Source organism: Hirsutella rhossiliensis (assembly GCF_020360975.1).
Source record: "Hirsutella rhossiliensis strain HR02 chromosome Unknown scaffold00003, whole genome shotgun sequence".
Taxonomy (NCBI): domain Eukaryota; kingdom Fungi; phylum Ascomycota; class Sordariomycetes; order Hypocreales; family Ophiocordycipitaceae; genus Hirsutella; species Hirsutella rhossiliensis.
The window spans coordinates 5760652-5780436 of record NW_025408669.1 but is presented as its reverse complement, the minus strand read 5'-3'; the positions used below and the strand labels follow the sequence as shown (position 1 = coordinate 5780436).

The following is a 19785-nucleotide window of genomic DNA, read 5'->3' as shown; positions in this document are numbered from 1 at the left end:
TATATAGGTCTAGGCTAGCCGCTAGCTACTTAAGGGTATATATAATTAGTTACGCCCTTATTTAAATAGCTAGCTAGCTAATAAGTATAGAGCTAGGTTATAGCTACCTAGGCTAATAAGTATAAGGATAATAAGGCTAGTAAGGCTAGTACGATTAATAGGGAAAGGGCTAAGTAGAGCTAGCGGTATAGGCTTAATAGTATAGAAGCTATTAATAAAGTAGCGCCGCGCTACGCTTAAGGGAGGGTATTATATAAGAGTCTTTAACTATTATAGGTTATAAGCTTAGGCTATAGCCTAAGCGATATAATTATATATAGAGGGCTAGATCCTATATATATATATATAGGCTAGCTATATATAAAAAAGCTTTATATAGCTTATTAATATTATCTTATAAATAGTACTTATATATATACCTCTACTTACTTTATAATAAAAGGAATCTTTTAAGATATAACGTTTAAGCTTATAAGGCTAGTCTAAAAGAATTAGACTATTAAGCTTACTAAGGAAAAATTCGGTTAATTTATTCTTAAATTCTAACTTATTTATAAGAAGGAATCTCTTAAAAAGTTAGCTTTCCTTACTTAAAAAAGGGTAGGTTTAAAGGACCCTCTTTTAGTAGCTTAAAGAGACGGCCTTCTTTAATATATATAACTTAGTTACTTAGGCCCCTTAGCTTTATATAAGCTAGGCCTATAATAGGGCGTATAAATAAGGGGCCTAAAGACCGTTAAATATAAATACTATAGCTAAGGAAAGACTAAGAGATAAATTTCTAAGCGAACCCCTTTATAGCTAGACTAGCTATATAAGGAAATTCAGGTCGACTAAACTAATATCTCTAAGGACTAGGAAAGCTTTATTAAAGTAATGTTTTTTATAGACGCCTTTTTAAGGATAGTTTTCCCTTATTTCTTATAGATATACCTAAGTAAGTATAACTAGTTTACCCTCTAAGACTTTATTACCTAGATAAAATCCTACTTTAGCTATAAGGTAAAGAAGATATAGTTTAATAGAGAGCTATTTATAAAGGATATTTTAAATTAGCTTTAAAAAAGAGGTATTTTACCCCTCTTATTAGTACTAGATACTTAGGCCTAAAATAAAAAGGTAGAAAGATTAAAGGGTACTATAATAGAAAGGGCCTATATAATAAGACTTACTATAAGGCTTCTATATAACCTTTAAAGGGAAGTTATTAAGACTGCTTATTACCTTTAAAACTAGACCTTAAAGGACCTTAGGGGCCTAAGGGATTATAGGGACCTAGAGACCCTTATTAAGACCTAAGGAATAGACTAGAAATCCCCCTTTAAGCTCTTTATAAAAAAGAGGGCCTCGCTAGCTTACCTTTATACCTATAGCTATAAGGTATATATAATAACTACCGATATATAGCTAAAAGGGAAGAAGAAAAGAAAGCTTAATCTTAAAGCTTTTATTAGTTACCTTATTAGCTATAATTTTATAAATATCTTTTAGATTTAGATTCCTCTTTTATAAAAGGTTATTTTAACTAAGGATATAATATTTAACGAATCTAGCTTCTTCGATAAAAAGAGGGATTAATAGCCCCTCTTACTCTTATAACGTTAGCTAATTTAAAAGATTTAAATCCCCCCTTCTTAATAGTCTTAAAAAGAGGCCCTAGATAAGAAAATAAAAGAAGAAACTAACGTTAAAGTAGTTAAGGATAACGCTAACTTTAAAGAAAAGGAAGCTACTAGATTAAATAATCTAGATAAAGAAGGAGACTATAGGAAAGTAGTAGAGCTAGAATACGCTTACCTCCCTACGCCTCCTCTTACGTAAAAAGAAGATCTAAAAGTAGCTTTCTCCGTTAGTCTTCCTATCTTAACCCTTAAGGGGGTAGGAAAAGCACCTCTCTTAAAGGATTACCTAGCTGCCTTTTTATCCTTACTTTAAGAAGTAAAGGAAGGTATAGGGCCCGATATAGTTACTAAAGAAGACTAACCTCTCTTTTATTTCGATCGTTTTTCTAACTTCTATCTAACGCTTATAAAAGACGGTTCCTATAAAGTATTTATAGTAGGCCGACTCTTTAAGCTATAGCTATTAGTAAGGAAGGTATATAAAAGAGACCTCCTAGACTATAAGGAACGGTGTTCCTACTATAAATAAAGTAGCTATAATATACTCTCCCGATTATATAAGCTAATAAGTAGTATATTAATTATAGACAAAATCTTATCCTATAGAGCAAGAATCGCTCGTTATTTTGCATGTTATTATACATTAAACGGGTTGCCGGTTATCGTATAATCGGGAATCGAAGGAACAGAGCTAGCTTAGAATGCTAGCTAAGACCTCTTAAGAACACCGGCACGACCAACCTCCTCTAAACACGAATATTAGTGGAACTAAGACACCTCTAGATTTACTCGAGATATCACGGAATTCCCTAGTCTTAGGGCTATACGGCAGCCTAAATCTAGTCCCGAAAGGTTCTTCCGTTCAGCTATAATTGTCTATATAAGACAGCATGTCCGCTAGTAGATAGATAGAGAATTATTAACTTTAATACCTCTTCTATATACTAATATACTACTAATAAATTCCGTTGAAAATCCTACCTTATACTCCTTCTTCCCCTCTATTACGTAGTTTTACGTGATTCCTTAATTTCCTAAAATTCCGCTTTTGCTTATATACCTTAGATAGACCTACTAGTAAACTAAAAGTAGCTAGAAAGATACCCTTTTAGAGACTAGTTTTTCTAGGCCTAGAAAGATTACCTAGCCTCATATAAAAAGATAGGGTCTTTTAAAGAGGTCCTTAAGGAGAAAGTAAGAGGAAAATAGGTCCTTAGCTATAAGTAAGTCTTAATCTATAAAACTAATAAATATAGCTTCCTTTAAAAGTATAAGGCCCGGCTAGTTATTTATAAGAACTAATAAGAAAAAGGGGATCTTCTTACTAAGGTAACTACCTTAGTAGGGATGTTTTTTCGGACCCTTATAACTATAGTAGTAGAGTTCGACCTCGAGCTCGATTAAATAGATATAGTTAACGCCTTTATTAACTACTATAAAAAGGTATAAGTAATAAGCATAGAATTAGGTAATTAATAACGTAAACGGAAAGATTAGTTAAAGGAGTATAGGGTAGGATTTCGTCCGGAATTTATAACGAGCATATAAGGGGCTAAATAATATATTAAAAGAATAGCGTTATAAAGGATACTTATAAACTTACTTATTCTATCGACTACTCCTAGGGAAATCCTTTATCTTTTATAGACTATTGCTCGCCTACTAGTAGACTAAATAGTTAGCTTTCTAGCACTTTCTATAGTACTTAAAAAGCTCTATCTATAGTATGTCTTCTTAACTTAGTAGGTGGTCTAATTATTACGTGATAGTTAACGTAAGACTATAGGTTCTAGTATAAGTAGTAGATTTAACTAGAATATTCTATGCCCTACCTATTCTCGTATCGCGGATATCTTCGGAACCGCTAAGCTAAAATAGGCAATAGGGTATCCGTTCTGCTCGTAATCGACTTATGCATTTTATATATATTTTATTTTATTAGGATAGGCTTATCTTAACCCGCTTTTCCTAAAGGAAGGTATAGATGTCTGGTAGAGGTCTTTATCTTTAAGGGTTATTCCCTTAAACTATATTATAGAGCTTCTTTTTACTAGCTTTTTTTATAGAGCCTCCCTATGCCTATTATTTCTTTATAATAGTAAAATAGGAATATAAGGGTATATTCTTATAACTACCTACTTAAGGAAGAAAAGGTTATCTATATATACCTTTTACTAGGCTTTTAATAGCTAGGAAAGGTTCTATAGCTTAGGAAAGCTCTATACGGACTATAAAGATTACCTTTTCTTTAGTAATAGTATTTAATAAGTTCCCTTAAAGCCCTAGGCTTTAAGAAAGTCCCTTAGGAACCGTATATAATATAAAAGGGTAAAATTATAGTCTTTTTTTATATCGACGATATTATTTAGGCCTACTTAAAAGAGGAAAAAGTAAATACTAAGGAGGCTATAAAAGGCCTATAATAAAGGTATAAGATAACTAAGCTAAGGGAGATAAAGTAGTTCCTAGGGATACGAATCCTTTAAAATAGGTCCTAACGGACTATCTAGCTTACCTAGGACGCCTATATTAATAAGGTGGCTTATAAATTCCTTCTTAATTCCCTTAATAAGAAGCTTTCCTTTATACTTATATTAAATAAAGAGCTTTTACCTAATCCGTCCTTTTAAGCTAGGGAGTAAGAGAAATACTAATATTAATAAAAGGTAGGCTCCTTGCTTTTTTTAGCTATTTCTACTAAACTAGATATCTCTTTTACGGTCTCCTAGCTAGCTAGGTATAACTAGAATCCTAGCCCTAGGCATTAAGAAGTAGTAGATAGAGCTATCCTTTATCTTTATTTAATAAGATTATATAGTTCACGCTTAGGAGGGTAGAAAAGAAAGAAATTAGCTACTAAAATCTTCTTTTATTTAAGCGATTTATCCTTTATAGATAATTTATTAAATAGAAAGAGCTTATAAGGGTATATTATATCCCTTTTTAGAGGAACTATTACTTAAAGAGCTTTAAAGCAAGCTACTATTATAACTTTAAGTATAAAGGTAGAACTACTAGCTCTTTTAGAAGTATTAAAAGAAGCGATTTTCCTTAGCTAGCTACTAATATCTTTATAACTATAAGTTCTATCTCTATTAGCTATAGAATATAATAATATATAGACTATATAAATTCTTATAAAGGAAAATAGTAAGCTATTTACCTAGCTATAGTATATCGATATCTACTAGTATTAGTTATACTAAGAGGTCTAAAGGGGACTTATTTCCGTCCGTTAGGTTCTAATAGTATTAATAAAAGCTAACGGTCTTATAAAGCCCCTATTAAAGTAAAAGCTAGCTATTTTTTTATAGTAAATTAAGCTAGAAGATATTTAAGAAAAGCTATCCTTAGAGGCCCGCCTTAAGAGTCTATAAGAGGAGCTAATAGCCCGTATAAGAAGGTAACGTTTATAGCTAAAGAAGAATAAAGAGGTTTTTCCCTTTAGAGGGCCCCCTATTTAATTAGGTTTTTCCCTTTTAAGAAGGCCCTCTTTCTTATAGGACTTTCTCCTCTTTAGGCCCCTATTCCTTAAGTAGGTCTAAAAGAGCCTAGGGACCTAAAAGGGCCCTTACTTTCCTTAAGTAAAGGGAGAAGTATAGAGCTAAGAACCTCCTTTATACGTTTACTAGCCTAAAGCTATATTAGCTATACCCTTAAGGGGCAGGCTATAGCTAAGGGGGTATATCGCGAAGCGTAGCTTAATTTCGTAGTTCTTAGAGATATCCCTTAGTAAGAGGGACTAAGGAAGCTAAAAACACCTAGTATAAAAGAAGGAAGAAGGAGCTAAAAAGAGGTATAGAAAGGAGGGTAGGAGTATAAGGGGAAGTATAAGTAGCGAGAGATAAGATAGATATACCGGCAACGGCTAAAAAGGAAGGGAAAAACTAGTAAAAAGCTCGATAGTTAAAAGGATATTAGTAGCTTCTTTAAATAGGATCTTCTTTATTAATTAAGATACTAGATAAGTATAAAAAGGAGCGTTAGATAAAAGAAAGAAGGATAATTAAAGTAATATAATAATTACTCCCCTACCTTAATTACTACCCTTATAAGAATTAAATAGCTTAGCCCTACTTATCCGTCCCCTTACTTTTACTTTTACCTTTATATATTTTATATACTTCTTATATCTCTTTACGCGAGAACTATAAAGGTATATAAAAGCTATTAGTAAGGTAGCTATTATACTAAGCTAAAAGAAAGGTATTATATAAAAGTCTTTAACTATTATAGGCTATAAGCTTAAGCTATAGCTTAAGCTATCTAGTTATATATTAAGGGCTAGACCTTATATATATATATATATAGGCTAGCTATATATAAAAAGCTTTATATAGCTTATTAATATTATCTTATAAATAGTACTTATATATATACTTTTATTTACTTTAAAATACCTTTATACTTAAGAAGGTATAAGTATTTTATTAAGATTTCCTTACTTTAAAATTATAATAACTTTTAAGGAATTATTAATATAATCTTTAAAAAACTTTTATTTATTAAGAAATCTTAGTATATTTCTTATAATTTATAAGAATTCTTTATAAAACCTTTATATAATATATTTAGTTATTATTTTAGGATTTTTATATAGCTTTTTAAGGTTTATATAATAATATTTAGTTTCCTTTTTTTATAAGTAGTCTTTAAAAGTTTATAGTAATTTCTATAAGTAATTTAAGTTATTATAAGTAACTAAATTACTAGTCTTAAAGTATCTTATAATACTTATATTTATTGCGTATACTATATACGTTAATTAACGCTATCGCTTATATCTAATAGGCGGCTATATCTTTCTCGTAATAATATTATATAGTAATTAAAGTATAACTAAATTATAGATTCTTTTTACTTAATAAGCTATACCTTATATTATAAGTATAAGTAAAAGCTAAGCTATTTTATAACTTTTATAATAATCCTAAGCTTTTTAGTATTATAATAGTTTATCTTACTATAAGTTAGCTTACTTAAAGTCCGGTATACTTTAATACCGGCACTCTCTATAATACTAAGGTAAGTATATTTTAATAGTAATTAAAGCTGTATTTTAACGTTACGATAGTTAATTATAGTGTTTTCTAGCTATTTAAGCTACTAGCTACTATATAGAGCTTTAAAATCTACGTCCTAATTAGCTACGGTAATAATAGCTAGCTTAAGGATATACTTAAGCCGCTACCTCGTCTTAATAACTTAATTAATCTATATAAACCGGCTATTAAGATCCTATAAAACCTTTTTCTATTTTCAAGGCTATAGATAATATAATTAATACTTAAGCTATTATATTTAAAGCTAGGCAGCTATAAGCTACTAATTTTAATTATTAAGGGCGCGGCTAACTTTACTAAAGAGTAGTTAGATTATACGGTTAACTTAACCGCGATTTTCTAGCCCTATAACGAGGCGGCGAACTTCTTATAATCGTTTAGGCATTTTAAGGGTATTATTATTAGCTAAGGAGCTAATATTCTTCCTTTTTAATAGCGTTAATAGCGTTAATAGCTATAGTAAGATAAAGCGGCTTAATAAGGGCTTTACTATATTAATTAGCTATAAACTAAACCTACGCTAACCTCCCTTAATATTCTTTTTAGTTAGGCTAGCCTACTAAGCTTTATAGTAGATATAAAAAAAGGTAGCCTTATTAATTAGCGCTATATTATCGAAAGATATAATTTTCTTAAGTTAATGTTAGTATACGGCCTTAATAAGTAAGAAAACCGAGATATTAAGTAGTTAAAGGATATATAAGGAGTATAATAGTAGGAAAAGGAGATATATACTATTCTAAAAGTATTTATATATAAAATTACTAGTCTAATAACTCTTATAGCTATTAATAATAATAAGAGTATTACCTTACTTATAGTGCCTTATTTAAGAGATAAAAACCTACTTTAGCTATTAAATAGCGATAGTATTACTTATCTAGCCCTTTAAGGAGGTAATAAAGTCCTAATCTTATAGAAAATTAAGTTCGTTAAAGAACTATTAATATTAAAGGTCTTAACCCTTAAAATTATAAAGGGAGTTAAGGCCTAGCCTATAGTAAAGACGTATTTAACTATTATAGTCTAATAATATAATATTAGCTACTTTTTAAGAGTCTCTTACTTCTCTAAGCTCCTTAGTACTAGACTATTAAAGCTAAGGCCCTTAAAGATACCCGTTTTATTTATATTAAAGCAGAACTTTAGTAAGATTACCTATATAGCTAGTAGCTTAAGTAATTAGAACTATTCCTCGATATAGGCTATAGAGGCGCCGTTAACGCGAGTAGAATTAAGAGATCTACCTTTAATAGTACTAATCTCTAGGTTCTAGGCTAAAAAGCCCGAAATCTACTACTTCTTAAGCGGACGGGTATCGCCGCCGGCCTTAACGATATAGCTAGTAAATTCCTTAACCTAATAATACGTTATAGGTAGCCTAAGGGCGGCCTAGGCAAGAACCTAGTCGGTAAGGTATTTTTCCTACTCTCGGCTAAGCCTCTAATATACCTCTTTTACCTCCTTAATAGGCAGAGCCCCTTTAAGACATATATAGAGGGTCCCTCTTAAAATACCTTACTTTCGACTAGTATAAAGCTAAGGTATCCCGTTTTTAATAGCTTTAAGTGCTTCTTAGAGCTAGTTTTCGGTATACTTAGAAAGCCGAGGTATTACTAATATAAATAGTATTTATTTTATAATTATAGGGCAAGAGATATACGAGAAAACGCGGTTATAATATAATATATTTAACGACGCGATAGTATTATAGAGAGTGCCGGTGTTAGGGTGCGCCGGACTTTAGGTGGGTTGACTTAGTTAAAGAGATAAGCTAGCTTAATTAGTAATATCTAAATTAAGAGTACTTATTAACTACTTCCTCGATTATAAAATGGACACTAAATAAGTAAAGAGTATTAGCTACTTCGTAATAGCGGCCTCGTTCGAGACTGCGACGACGGTCTGCCTAGCACTTAGGAATTGAAGCACAAGGCCCAGCTTGGGATCCTCGGCTGCCGCGTTCCGAAGTTCCGAGATGCCGAGGCACGTCCATGCAAGGTACTGGAACATGGCCCGCATTTTCCTTGTCCCGGCTGCGTCACTTGCAGTCACCTCCTCCGTGCCTCTCAACTCTCGACTTCAGCCCTGGACCATGCGCACCGAGGCTCTCGCGGCGCACACAAAAAGCTCTGATTGAAACATTCCGTCGCCAACTGCTCCCTCGTGCGGTGACGGTGACGCGGGTTGCCGACGTCGATCCGAACAGCATGGAGTTCATCACCGCCCTCCGGGGCACCTTGGACGACGGCAAGCCGTCCCTCTTCGAAGTCCTCTCCGAGCAGCAGCTCAACAACCTCCTGCCGCCGACCCTCCGCTATCTCCTCACCATCGCCACCCAGCGCCATCCGCGATACCTGCTGCGCATCCTCAACTCCTTCGACGAGCTCTACGCACTGTCCATGCTGCTTGTCGAGCGCCACTACCTGTCCACCCGCGGCGGCTCCTTTACCGAAAACTTTTACGGCCTCAAGCGTGAAAAGGCCCTGAGGGGCGAGATTCCGCGCGCCAGCCTCGCCGCGCCGCACCTGGTGCGCGACACGCTCAAGTTGACGACGGCAGATGTCTGGAAGAACCTCGCCGTCCTCGTCGCACTCCCTTACTGCAAGAGGAGGCTGGACGAGGCCTACGAGGTCAATGCGCCCAGGGCCCTGCTAGGCGCCGCCTACACACGCATGCCCGACAACCCAACCGTTGGCGACCGATTCCTACACTACTATCGTTGGTTCCTGCGCAACCTCTACCCCGGCGTCAATGCCGCCTACTACTTCGCCATGCTGGCCTTCAACCTGGCCTATCTCTTTGACCGCACAAAGTACCACAACCCCTTTATGTGGCTCATTGGCACCAGACTGCGCAGGATGACAAGGGCCGACTATCAGGCCATCGAATCTCTAACTGACCAGTCAAAGGCCACTGCACGCGCCGGCCCGCGATCAATATTTTCCCCCAGCGCACTCGTGTCCAGGGCTCTGTCGAGCTTGTCCATGCTCCTTCCCATGAGCATATTTGCGCTCAAGTTCCTCGAGTGGTGGCATCAGTCCGACTTTGCCAAGCAGCTCTCGCGAAAGGCTACTGAACACATCGACTTACCACCTCCGGTCCTGTCTAGCCCTAGGAGCAGATGCACCTTTGAAAAGGGCGTCGGTGAGACAAATGCACTCAAGTCCGACGAGGCGCACGATGCCGACCTCACTGCCCAAGACGCCCCGACCGCGACGCCCTCGATGCTTCCCATCTTCGTCGTCCGCGCGCCGCAGGACGCCTCGGCCTGCCCGATATGTCAAGGCGAAATAGTCACGCCGACGGCCTGCCAGACTGGCGTCGTCTTCTGTTACTCTTGCATTCACAAGTGGCTCGAGGGGTCTCACCCCCGACAAGAGAGCTTCATGGAGAGCCGTGCCGCGCAATGGGAGAGTGGCCAGGGTCGGTGCGCCGTCACCGGTAAGCGCGTTCTTGGCGGGACCCAAGGTCTGCGGCGCATCATGGTGTAAGCGAGCATGTCATGGGGCGCCCCCCGCACGCTACTGCCGATCTGAGGTTCCTGTCTATGACTGGCGGCACCGAGTACCAGAGGCTGGAGGGCTTTGCCGGCCCCTGGGAGGCATGTGAAACAGGGTCACGGACAACGGCAACGACAGCAGCTGGAATGGAGGCTTGTGCCGCCGTGTCTCAGACGGCGAGGGGCAATCCTCAAGCCACAGCAATCCGGCATAGCCCGACTTTCCTTTAGTATGTCTTGGATAGACTCGCGCTTCCGGACAGCCCCTCTTGCCCATTACCTCTTTGCCACGCCCGGCCACCTTGTGCCTCGCGGAGGGGGGAGACAAAGACTATTGTCGGCCGAGGTTCGGGTGACAAGGTTCACAACAGGGGCCTTGCGTCGTGGATGTCTCCTGGTGAGGCTTCGAGAACTGGAATGCTCGCTTGATGGCCACCCTTGTGCTCATCACCGCCATCTTCATTCAGGACCAACGCCATGTGCTCGGCTGAGGGGCCCATTCCAAGGACACCTGCCACTCGGTTTACATAGGGCTGTATATATGGCATCGACTATCGTGGCGCCTCTTTTTTTCTCCTGCTTCGCCCTTTCTTGCCAGTCTCCTCCATGACACATATCATTTGCGCCTAGAGACTTCAGACCAGTCTTGCCCTCCACTTGTCTCGTCGATCGGCGGCAATGGCTTACTCTCTGGCCACCTCTTTCGCGGGAGAGTCGTTGCTGTCGGGCTTCAACTGGTTCGACGGCAGCGACCCAACTCACGGCTTCGTGTCCTACCAAAACAGGGCCAACGCCGAGGCAAAGGGGCTCTTCTCTGTCGATGAGAACACGGGCGTGGTAAGGCTAGGGGTTGATCACACAAACACATATGGTGTAAACGAAGGGCGGCCGAGCATACGGCTCGAGAGCAAAGAATCGTTTAATCATGGCCTCTTCATTGCCGACTTTCTTCACATGCCACCCTCACAATGCGGCATGTGGCCAGCATGTACGCTCTGGCATCCCCCTTCTACTGGAACAGCGATGATTGACAAAGTACCTAGTCTGGCTGTATGGCGACGACTGGCCCAATGGGGGCGAAGTCGATATCATCGAGGGCATAAACACCGCCCATCAAAATTCCATTGCGGCACACACCAGCAGCGGCTGCACTTTGGCCTCTTCGTCCGAAGAGGTCTTTTCGGGCGAGAGGCAACGAACGGACTGCACCACTGGAAGCGAGAATATCGGCTGCGGGTTCGGCTCGCCCGCCAACGCCACGTCGGCTTACGGTGATGGGTTCAACGCCATCAACGGAGGCGTGTACGTTGTGGACTGGAACCACAAGCATATCAAGGTCTGGCACTTTGAGCGCGACAAGATCCCCAAGGATATCGAGGCCAAGAAGCCAGACCCCACCCAGTGGGCGGCTCCGGTTGCCATCTTTGGGGGTTCTAGCTGTGATGTTGACTCCTTCTTCAAGAACATGAGGCTAGTCATCAACACGGTAGGGCAGCTCTCGCCGTCGATGCATCGTGTTCGGGAGAACTGGATCTGACAACGAATACAGAACTTCTGTGGCGATTGGGGCGATGCCGTCTGGGGCCGGACGGATCAGTGCAATGCATTCGCGTCCACATGCTCCGACTATGTCGCCAAGTCCCCGGAGGCCTTTGCAAATGCGTACTGGGACGTCCGATATATCGACACGTATCAGTTTTCGAACGATACCACGCGTGTCAAGCCGACAATCAGTGCAAGCAACGCGGCTTTTGCGGCCTATATAACCCATCCAACCAATATGACACTTGCAGCAAACACGACGCTTGCAACCAACACCAGCACCACAGCGTCGAACAAGACAGCGACGGGCACCGGCGGCCTCAGCTCCGGCATCGCCGCATCCTTTAACATATCCTCGGCAACTCAGGCGCCCGCCAACCCGACCAAAATCGGCAAGTACGCATATCTAGGTTGCTTTGGCTCGCGCAGCGGCTTCCAGACCTTCAGAAACGCCAAGGAGAGCGAGGACATGTCGCTCGAGATGTGCGTCGAGTCGTGTGACGGAAAAACTTTCGCCGGTGTCTTCGAGGGCATGTGCCTGTGCGCGGAGGCGCTGGACGCGGACACGCGTGCCATGGGTGTCGAGGAGGGCGCTGTGTGCGATCACTCGTGCCCGGGCAATGACGATGAATACTGCGGCGGTCTTCGCGACAGACCTGCGGGCATGGGGAACAACTCGACCATGATGCCGGAACAGCAGCGCTTCACAAACGTGACGCGCATGAACTACGTGCGCGCTCCGGCAGGGCGTGCTCGGCGACGAAATCTTCCCAGCACGTACCTCCTCTCCGTGTACGGCGACGTGACAGAGCCTGTCCCTCCGGCCGTGCTGGCGCCTCCGCCTCCGCCAATGGCATCTCGGGGGACCGGGACGCGCCTGGTTCTGCTCGTCACGGCGACGGCGTACAGGACTGCCTACCCGTTGCAGTCGGCGACTGGGTCGGCGGCGGGTAGGGGATCCTATGTAACGGGCGGGGCCTTGACGTCGGATAAGCCGATGAAGTATGGGGCCAGGCCCAAGTTTACGTATCAGGATATGTCTAAGACGACGACGAATCGCCCAGAGGCGTCACGCGCCGCGGCGAATAACCCAGAGATATCAAGCTCGGCGGCTAACTACCAAAGACCATTGAGCTTGGCGGCGAAAAATCCAGCAGCGTCAAGGTCGGCCGCTGCCGCTGCGCAGCAAACGCCCGGCATCACCACAGTGTACGTCAAGGAATGTGACTTGAAACAAGGGAAGGGGAGCGGGGCCATAGCTGAGCCCTCGCCGACGACTTTCACGGTTCCTCCTCAGGTGCCTCAGCAGATGGTTGCTGGCAACCGCGTCTCGAAGCCCATGACTGTGAACGACGACTCGGAGACGGCGCGTTTAGTTTCTGGGCAAGTTTCACAGGGATCTCGGAATTCCCGAAGCCAGGGTAGCCCTGGTTTCTCGGGGGGCTCTGGGGAGTGGGCGGGTCCTGGCGACTCGGGAAGCCCTAGAAATCCCGAGGCTCTTAGCAATTTGGAGAGATCTGGATATTCGGAGAGCCCTCGGGACCTGCCGGTCTCTGGAGACTCTCAGAGCAGCAGAAACTTGGAGGGTCCTGGAACTTCGCAAGGATCTGGAAAACATCAAGGCCGCGGAAACCTGGATAGTCCTGGAACCCTGCAAGGCTCTAGAAGCTCGCAGCGCCCTGGAAGGTTGGGTGTTCCTCGAAGCTCAGCGAGTCCTGACGTATCGGGGGGCTCTAGTAACTTGGAGAGCTCGGGATCTTTGGGGGGTCCTGGTAGCTTACAGGGGTCTAGAAATTCGGATGGCCCCAGAAAATCTGGGAGCTTGAATAACTCGCGGGACCCTGAAAACTCGAAAGGGTCTGGAAACCCTCGGGGCCGCGGAAACCTAGAGGATCCTGGAACCTTGCAAGGCTCTGGAAACTCGCAGCGCCCTGGAAATTTGGCTATTCCTCAGAACTCGGCGAGCCCTCACGTCTCGGGGGGGTCTATTAACTTGGAGAGCCCGGGATCTTCAGGGGGCCCTGGTAGCTCAGAGGGCTCTGGAAATTCGGAAGACTCCGGGAAATCTGGAGGCTCGAATCACTCGCAGGGCCCTGGAAACGCGCCAAGCACAGGATCTTCGGAAGGGTCTGGAAAGCCGGACGACCGCACCCGCAACTCCAAGGCTTCAGAGGGACATCCATACTCACAAAGCCCGGAGAAGGCTTTAGCACCAGAGGAGGACGTACGCATCGGCTCGCCAATGTTGGTGGCAGCAGCGCCGGGAATGCGGGGCACAGTGAGGCTCGCGGCGACGCTCTGTGCGGCCGCGTTGGCCGTGGCGATTGTGCTATAAGAACACTGGCACAACGAGGGAGGAAAAGCAACCAGGCTTTGAGATTATGTGGATTTTCTTTTTACTGATGAAGCGGACAGGCGACGGCGCATCAGTTCTGTATCAGATTGGGAAACAGATATCACATAATGCCGATGACGACGACGACGACGACGACGACTAATTTACGAGTTATATACCATCTCCTATACTTGCTCCCTGTCTGCGTCTGGATGGCCTTGATAGCGTGTTTTATGTGCGAAGGGATAGCACTCTTCGTCTACATAGATAGGTATAGGTCTTCACAATGAAGAAGCATCAGGCATGATCAGGTACTTTTATCATTTTCATGACTCTCGTCCATTTTCATCGGGCATGCTTCTTGCCTCGCCGTGACATCCAGCGTCGTTGGGGACGCTGACGTGGTCCACTACAACTCAAGGGCAAAGAGGCGATGGATGAAAGAGTCATCGGGACATCCAACGAAGCAGAGGAAACCTAGATATCGACGACAACGGCGCGGCTCTTGACCCGGCCCGAGTTCTTGTACATTTGCGCCGCGTTGACCATCAGGCCACCGTGGTTACTGCCGGGCCCACCCATGAACCACTTCCAGAGCACGCTGTGGACGCCGTGGAAGAGCACGCGGAGCACATCGAGCCAGGCCTCGGTGGTAACTAGGTCGCAGATGGGGCCGCGGCGGGGGCGCGAGAGCAGGCGCTCGTAGGCGAGCTGCAGGTGGTCAAAGTAGGCGGGCTCGGAGCCGTAGGCGCAGTGGACGTGGCCGAAGACGTGGAGGCGGGGCTTGACGCGCCAGACCTCGCGTAGCAGGTGAGGGCAGCCGTTGCCGAGGTCAAGGTGGTATTTCTATGTGAAGCCTGCGTGTTCAGCAAGTCTACACTACGGTAGGAGAGGATGGCATCTTGTTCGTACGGGAGGGCTGTGGGTGACGAGAATGTCCGTCTGGGGAGGAATTCTACTGAACCAGGGTTGCCTGGCGGGCGTGTACTGAAACCTAGAAGAGGCCAGTCGTGTCAGCATTGACAGCAAAGTGGGATTACTCGATAGGGAAGGAAGATGGGGAGGCTGGTCTCTGTGTATGTATGAGATGCCGCACTCTGGAAACCACGGCGACTCACGCGAAGCTGCTGGGGCCGCACTCTGGAATGTCGGGGGCGCCAAAAATGGCCAGACGCCGGCCCTTGACTTCCTGCACCGTCAGGTCGCCCTGGAGATAGAGCAGGCCGGCGAGGTCGAGGACGTCGCGTGGGCGGACTTGGCCGTCTGAGTGCGTGTTCGCATCGAAGAAACCATCGTGGTTGCCGGCGACGACTACCTTGACCTGGTGCGACAAGCTCTTGAGCCAGTCGAGCTGCTTCTGAATGGAGTGGGCGGAGCCGTCGATGGTGAGGTCGCCGGCGTGGATGAGGATGTCGCCGGCGGGCACGTCGACGATGTGGTCGTGCGTGTCGGAGATGCAGACGACGCGGACGGGGGGCTTGTTGCGGGGCGGGTGGAAGGGGGCGCCGCGGAGGAGGAGGACAAGACGGTAGAAGAGTGAGACGAGGAGGGTGAGGGGCGAGAGAAGGTGGTCGATAAGAGTGAGGTTGTCGAAGGCATCGCGGCGGCGGAGGCCGAGGCAGGCGAGCAAGCCCATGGCGGCCCCTTTTTCCGCCCTCTCTCTCTCTTCCTTTTCTTTTCTTCTCTTCCTTTTTTCCAGTCCACACCTGCCCAGGCGTCAGAATGGCGCCGAGGCGTTTTGTCGTTGGGCGAGGCGAGTCGGAGCGTTGCGTTGGCGCCTTGCGGTGGCGCGGTGCTGTGGTGGTGGTGGAATTGAGAGCTGGCAGGTGTTGCAGCTGAACGCCAAGGCATCGACGTCATGACAGGGGAGAGCTGCGGGACAAGGTACCTTGATGGGTACTTTGGGAGCTTACCCTGTAGCTCGGAACGCCTGGTAAGGGGGGACTGGGGGGTCCCGCATCGAACCCCCCCCAACCCAATCGGTCAGCATGCAGGGACCACTGCCGCACTGCACTGTACAGCACTGTGCATTACCCCGGTCCAGCTGAAGCTCCGCCGAATCGAGACCTTGGATGACGTCTTGCCCCTCCTGTCCTCTGGAGAGCTCGCTTGGTCCGCTCAACTTTCTCTCTTCCTCTCTTCCAGCAGCCTTTTTGAGCGTCAATTCCTTCTCTCCCGGCGAGCAAAAACTCTGGCAGCTGCATCTGCGTCCGTCACTGCGGCTTCAACCAGTTTCGAGACGACCAGCCACCTCCCGCTCACGTCGCTGCTCGTGATTTCGCCCACTCCGTCACCTCGCTGCCCGTCACCTCGCTGCTCGTGGCTTCACAATGACGAGCCTGAGCGGCCGCTCCGGCGATGGCCGTGACCAGCGCAACCTGGGGTAGGCCGCACTGCATCACGCTCATTGGAAGAGGCTGACGCGTATCTTGCTCCTCCAGCGTCGATTATGTCATCCACTTCAAGGTGCCGCCAAAGGGTATGTCGTCGGGCCGCCTGCTCCCCTTCGACTCACCTGCTCAACTCCTGCTACAGAGAGAGCCGAGGCCGAGGCCGGCTTCGTCCGGCTCGTCCAGGCCCTGACCAACGTCGGCCTTACCACCGAAGTCCGCAACGGCGACAACGACTCACTGCTCATCTTTGTCAAAATCGCCTCCCAGGACCTCCTCAGCCAGCAAATCTACCGAGCCCGTCTGCAGGACTGGCTCCACGGCGTTCGCATCTCAGGCCCCGAGACGGAGGCCTCTCGCGCCTTCAAAGACGAGCCCGTCACCGAGGCCGAGCGCCTGCGCCTTGTCCACGACCTCATCACCCGGCCCATCAACGAGGGTGGCGCGGGCGTCGGCGAGGCAAGCCAAGGGAGCAAGTATGTCGCGTCCGTCTTCCCGCTCCATGACCAGCCCTTCAACAAGGCTTGGATACAAAAGTGGAGCAAAAAGTATATCCTCGAGCAAGCAGACATCGATGAGATCCGCAACAAGTTTGGGGAAAAGGTCGCCTTCTACTTTGCCTTTCTACGCAGTTACCTGCGCTTCCTCATCTTTCCCTCTGCCTTGGGGTTCGCTGCTTGGCTGCTCCTCGGCCAGTTCTCCTACTTCTACGCCCTCGGCTGCGGTCTCTGGTCCGTCGTCTTCTTCGAGTACTGGAAGCAGAGAGAGGTCGACTTGGCTATTCAGTGGGGCGTCCGCGGCGTCTCTTCCATCGAACATCAGCGCCCAGAATTTAAATGGGAATTTGAGGCGGAAGATGCGGTGACGGGAGAGCCCAGGAAGATATACCCCTTCGCCAAAAGGTTACAGACGCAGCTGCTCCAGATTCCTTTTGCTTTTGCCTGCGTCCTGGTCCTAGGGGGGCTCGTCGTTCTATGCAACTCTCTCGAGATATTCATCAACGAGGTATACGACGGCCCCTTTAAGCAGTATTTGGTGAGTCAACGGCGCTCAAAGGCCACCTGACTCGGTCCGTTGACAAGAACAGGCATTCTTGCCCACCGTTCTGTTGGTCATCTTTACGCCCGCATTTTCCAGCGTCCTAATGGGCGCGGCCAACGTATTGACCGAGAGAGAAAACTATGAGACTACCGACGGTGAGCTGCTAATCCCCAAATAGCATTTTGCAACCATACTAATTGGCCAATTTCAACCTTAGCCCACAACGCTGCTCTCATCCAGAAGCAGTTTGTCCTCAACTTCATGACCTCTTACATGGCTCTCCTGTTTACGGCATTTGTCTACATCCCCTTTGGCGAGATGCTCGTTCCGCTGCTCGAGTTTTGGAAGAAGACGGCCCAGGCGGTGACATTCAGCGACAAGTCCCTCCCGACACAGCACTTCCAGATCAACCCCCAGCGCATCAGCAGCCAGATGTTTTACTTCACCGTTACCGCCCAGATTGTCAATTTTGCCACCGAGGTCATTGTGCCATATGTGACCCATAAGGCGGTTGTCAAGGCCAAGCAGTTTCACTCCAAGGGGACCGCCCATGCGCAGGACCACGCCGAGGAAGCCGAGTTCTTGGAGCGAGTCCGAAACGAGTGCGAGCTTGAGGCCTACGACGTGACCGGGGACTACCGAGAGATGGTCATGCAGTACGGTACGTTTCGACGACGGCCGCGCGGGATGAGGGGCACGGGCCGCTGACGCGACGTGACTAGGTTATCTTTCGCTCTTCTCCGTGGCATGGCCGTTGGCGGCCAGCTGCTTTTTCATCAACAACTGGGTCGAGCTGCGCTCCGACGCCTTGAAGATTGCCATCAGCTGCAAGCGTCCCATCCCGTGGCGATCGGACTCCATCGGGACCTGGCTCACGGCGCTCGGTTTTCTCTCGTGGCTCGGCAGCATCACCAGCAGCGCCATTGTATACCTTTGCAGCAACACCCGAAACGGCTCCGGCGGGGCGGCGTCTCGGCTCACAGCGTGGGGAGGTCTCCTCAGCGTCCTCCTGGCCGAGCACTTTTATCTGCTCGTCCAGCTGGCGGTGCGGTATGTCATGAAGAAGCTGGAGAGCCCGGGCCTGCAGCAGGAGCGCAAGGAGCGATACTTAATGAAGAAGAGGCTGCTACAGGAAAACCTGGGCAAATACGGACTGGAGCGTTCTTGGGCGCCTGGGGTCGAGACTACGGACAAGATTACGAGAGAGACGCTCGAGGAGGAAGCGCGTCAGTCCTCGATCCGACGACAGGGAACGCCGGAGGAGATGTAAGTCCCCGACACGGGACGAACGGCCTGACAAGCTGTGGCAGCGCTGACGATTGGACACGATTGGACAGGTTTTGGCAGCGCCAACGGGGCATGGATGACACAATACTTATTGGGCGAAAGCTGATTGAGCAGGTAAGCCGCTCATGCGGATCTCGTCGCTTGCTGCCGAGCCGCCCATATCCAGGTGGCTTGCAGAATTGGGCTGAGACTTTGATGCAAAACAGGGTGCCGCCGACGACAAGACGAATTGGGGCAAGCCGTCGCCGAGTCCCAGGGCATGAGACGAGTGCCGCAGGAAACCAGCGGTGCGGCAAGGTGGACTGAAGAAGCGGGCCACACTTGCCGTGTCAAGTACACACGACGCCTTGATCAGCCTTGGGCGGATGGATGCCGCTCGGATGGATGCAATACCCCAGGGGTTCTTGTCCCGGTCGGGAACGCATACACATGGGGACGCGTGGGCTGATGGCGATGCGACTCTGGACGAAGACTTTTCTCGTCTTTATTTTTCAAAGAGCCTTTGGGGCGAAGGGGGCTGGCGCGTATATTAACCCACGGGTTGCATGCATGTTAGCGACGGGTGTACATAGATAAGAAAGGACCAATGAGAGATGATGGTGCAACTATCCGTTGGAGGACGCGGTCATGCTTGTCGAGGGGAGAGGAAAAGTCGCTTGCACATGGTTGACGCGTGGGATCTGTACTCTGTACGCGTCGGTAGGCGGCAGCCGGAATAATCAGCGTAGAGCAGAGCACAATGCACCAGTCAGTGCCTGGACAGCGAGGGATGCTGATGAGGCGCTGGGAGAGATGGCAAGCTTGACGGAGGGGGGTGGTGGGTGATGGGTGATGGGTGATGGTGGTGTCATTGAGTTGAAGGGAGGTGAAAGGTCAAAGTACAAAATACAAGGCAGAGATAACGACGGGAGGAGCCGTGTTGGCGCGTTTAATATTAATACATAACTTAAGACGTGGATTTGGAGGGACGGAGAATGAGCCGGGGGGAAACGCGGGGCTCTGG

At 46.7% G+C, this 19785-nt stretch overlaps 4 protein-coding genes across 4 annotated transcripts; 3 read left to right on the top strand and 1 right to left on the bottom strand.

The window, feature by feature from the left end:
• Nucleotides 1-8895: 8895 nt before the first annotated feature.
• Nucleotides 8896-10616, top strand: HRG_03850 (pex2/pex12 domain-containing protein; the record flags this gene model as incomplete). The annotated part of the gene is made up of 2 exons (XM_044862321.1): nt 8896-10175; nt 10559-10616. The coding sequence occupies 2 exons, from the start codon at nt 8896-8898 to the stop codon at nt 10614-10616; spliced, it is 1338 nt and encodes a 445-aa protein (XP_044723347.1).
• Nucleotides 10617-10865: 249 nt separating this feature from the next.
• HRG_03849 (WSC domain-containing protein) lies at nt 10866-12818 on the top strand (the record flags this gene model as incomplete). The annotated part of the gene is made up of 5 exons (XM_044862320.1): nt 10866-11175; nt 11231-11673; nt 11737-11926; nt 11981-12731; nt 12794-12818. 5 exons carry the CDS (start codon nt 10866-10868, stop codon nt 12816-12818), a joined length of 1719 nt encoding a protein of 572 aa, XP_044723346.1.
• Nucleotides 12819-14541: 1723 nt separating this feature from the next.
• Nucleotides 14542-15700, bottom strand: HRG_03848 (calcineurin-like phosphoesterase domain-containing protein; the record flags this gene model as incomplete). Its single annotated transcript, XM_044862319.1, has 3 exons — nt 14542-14910; nt 14977-15058; nt 15183-15700. 3 exons carry the CDS (start codon nt 15698-15700, stop codon nt 14542-14544), a joined length of 969 nt encoding a protein of 322 aa, XP_044723345.1.
• A 694-nt stretch (nt 15701-16394) lies between these two features.
• Nucleotides 16395-19045, top strand: HRG_03847 (calcium-activated chloride channel domain-containing protein; the record flags this gene model as incomplete). Its single annotated transcript, XM_044862318.1, has 8 exons — nt 16395-16447; nt 16506-16543; nt 16600-17489; nt 17542-17650; nt 17713-18156; nt 18218-18761; nt 18833-18896; nt 18989-19045. 8 exons carry the CDS (start codon nt 16395-16397, stop codon nt 19043-19045), a joined length of 2199 nt encoding a protein of 732 aa, XP_044723344.1.
• Between the last annotated feature and the right edge of the window lie 740 nt (nt 19046-19785).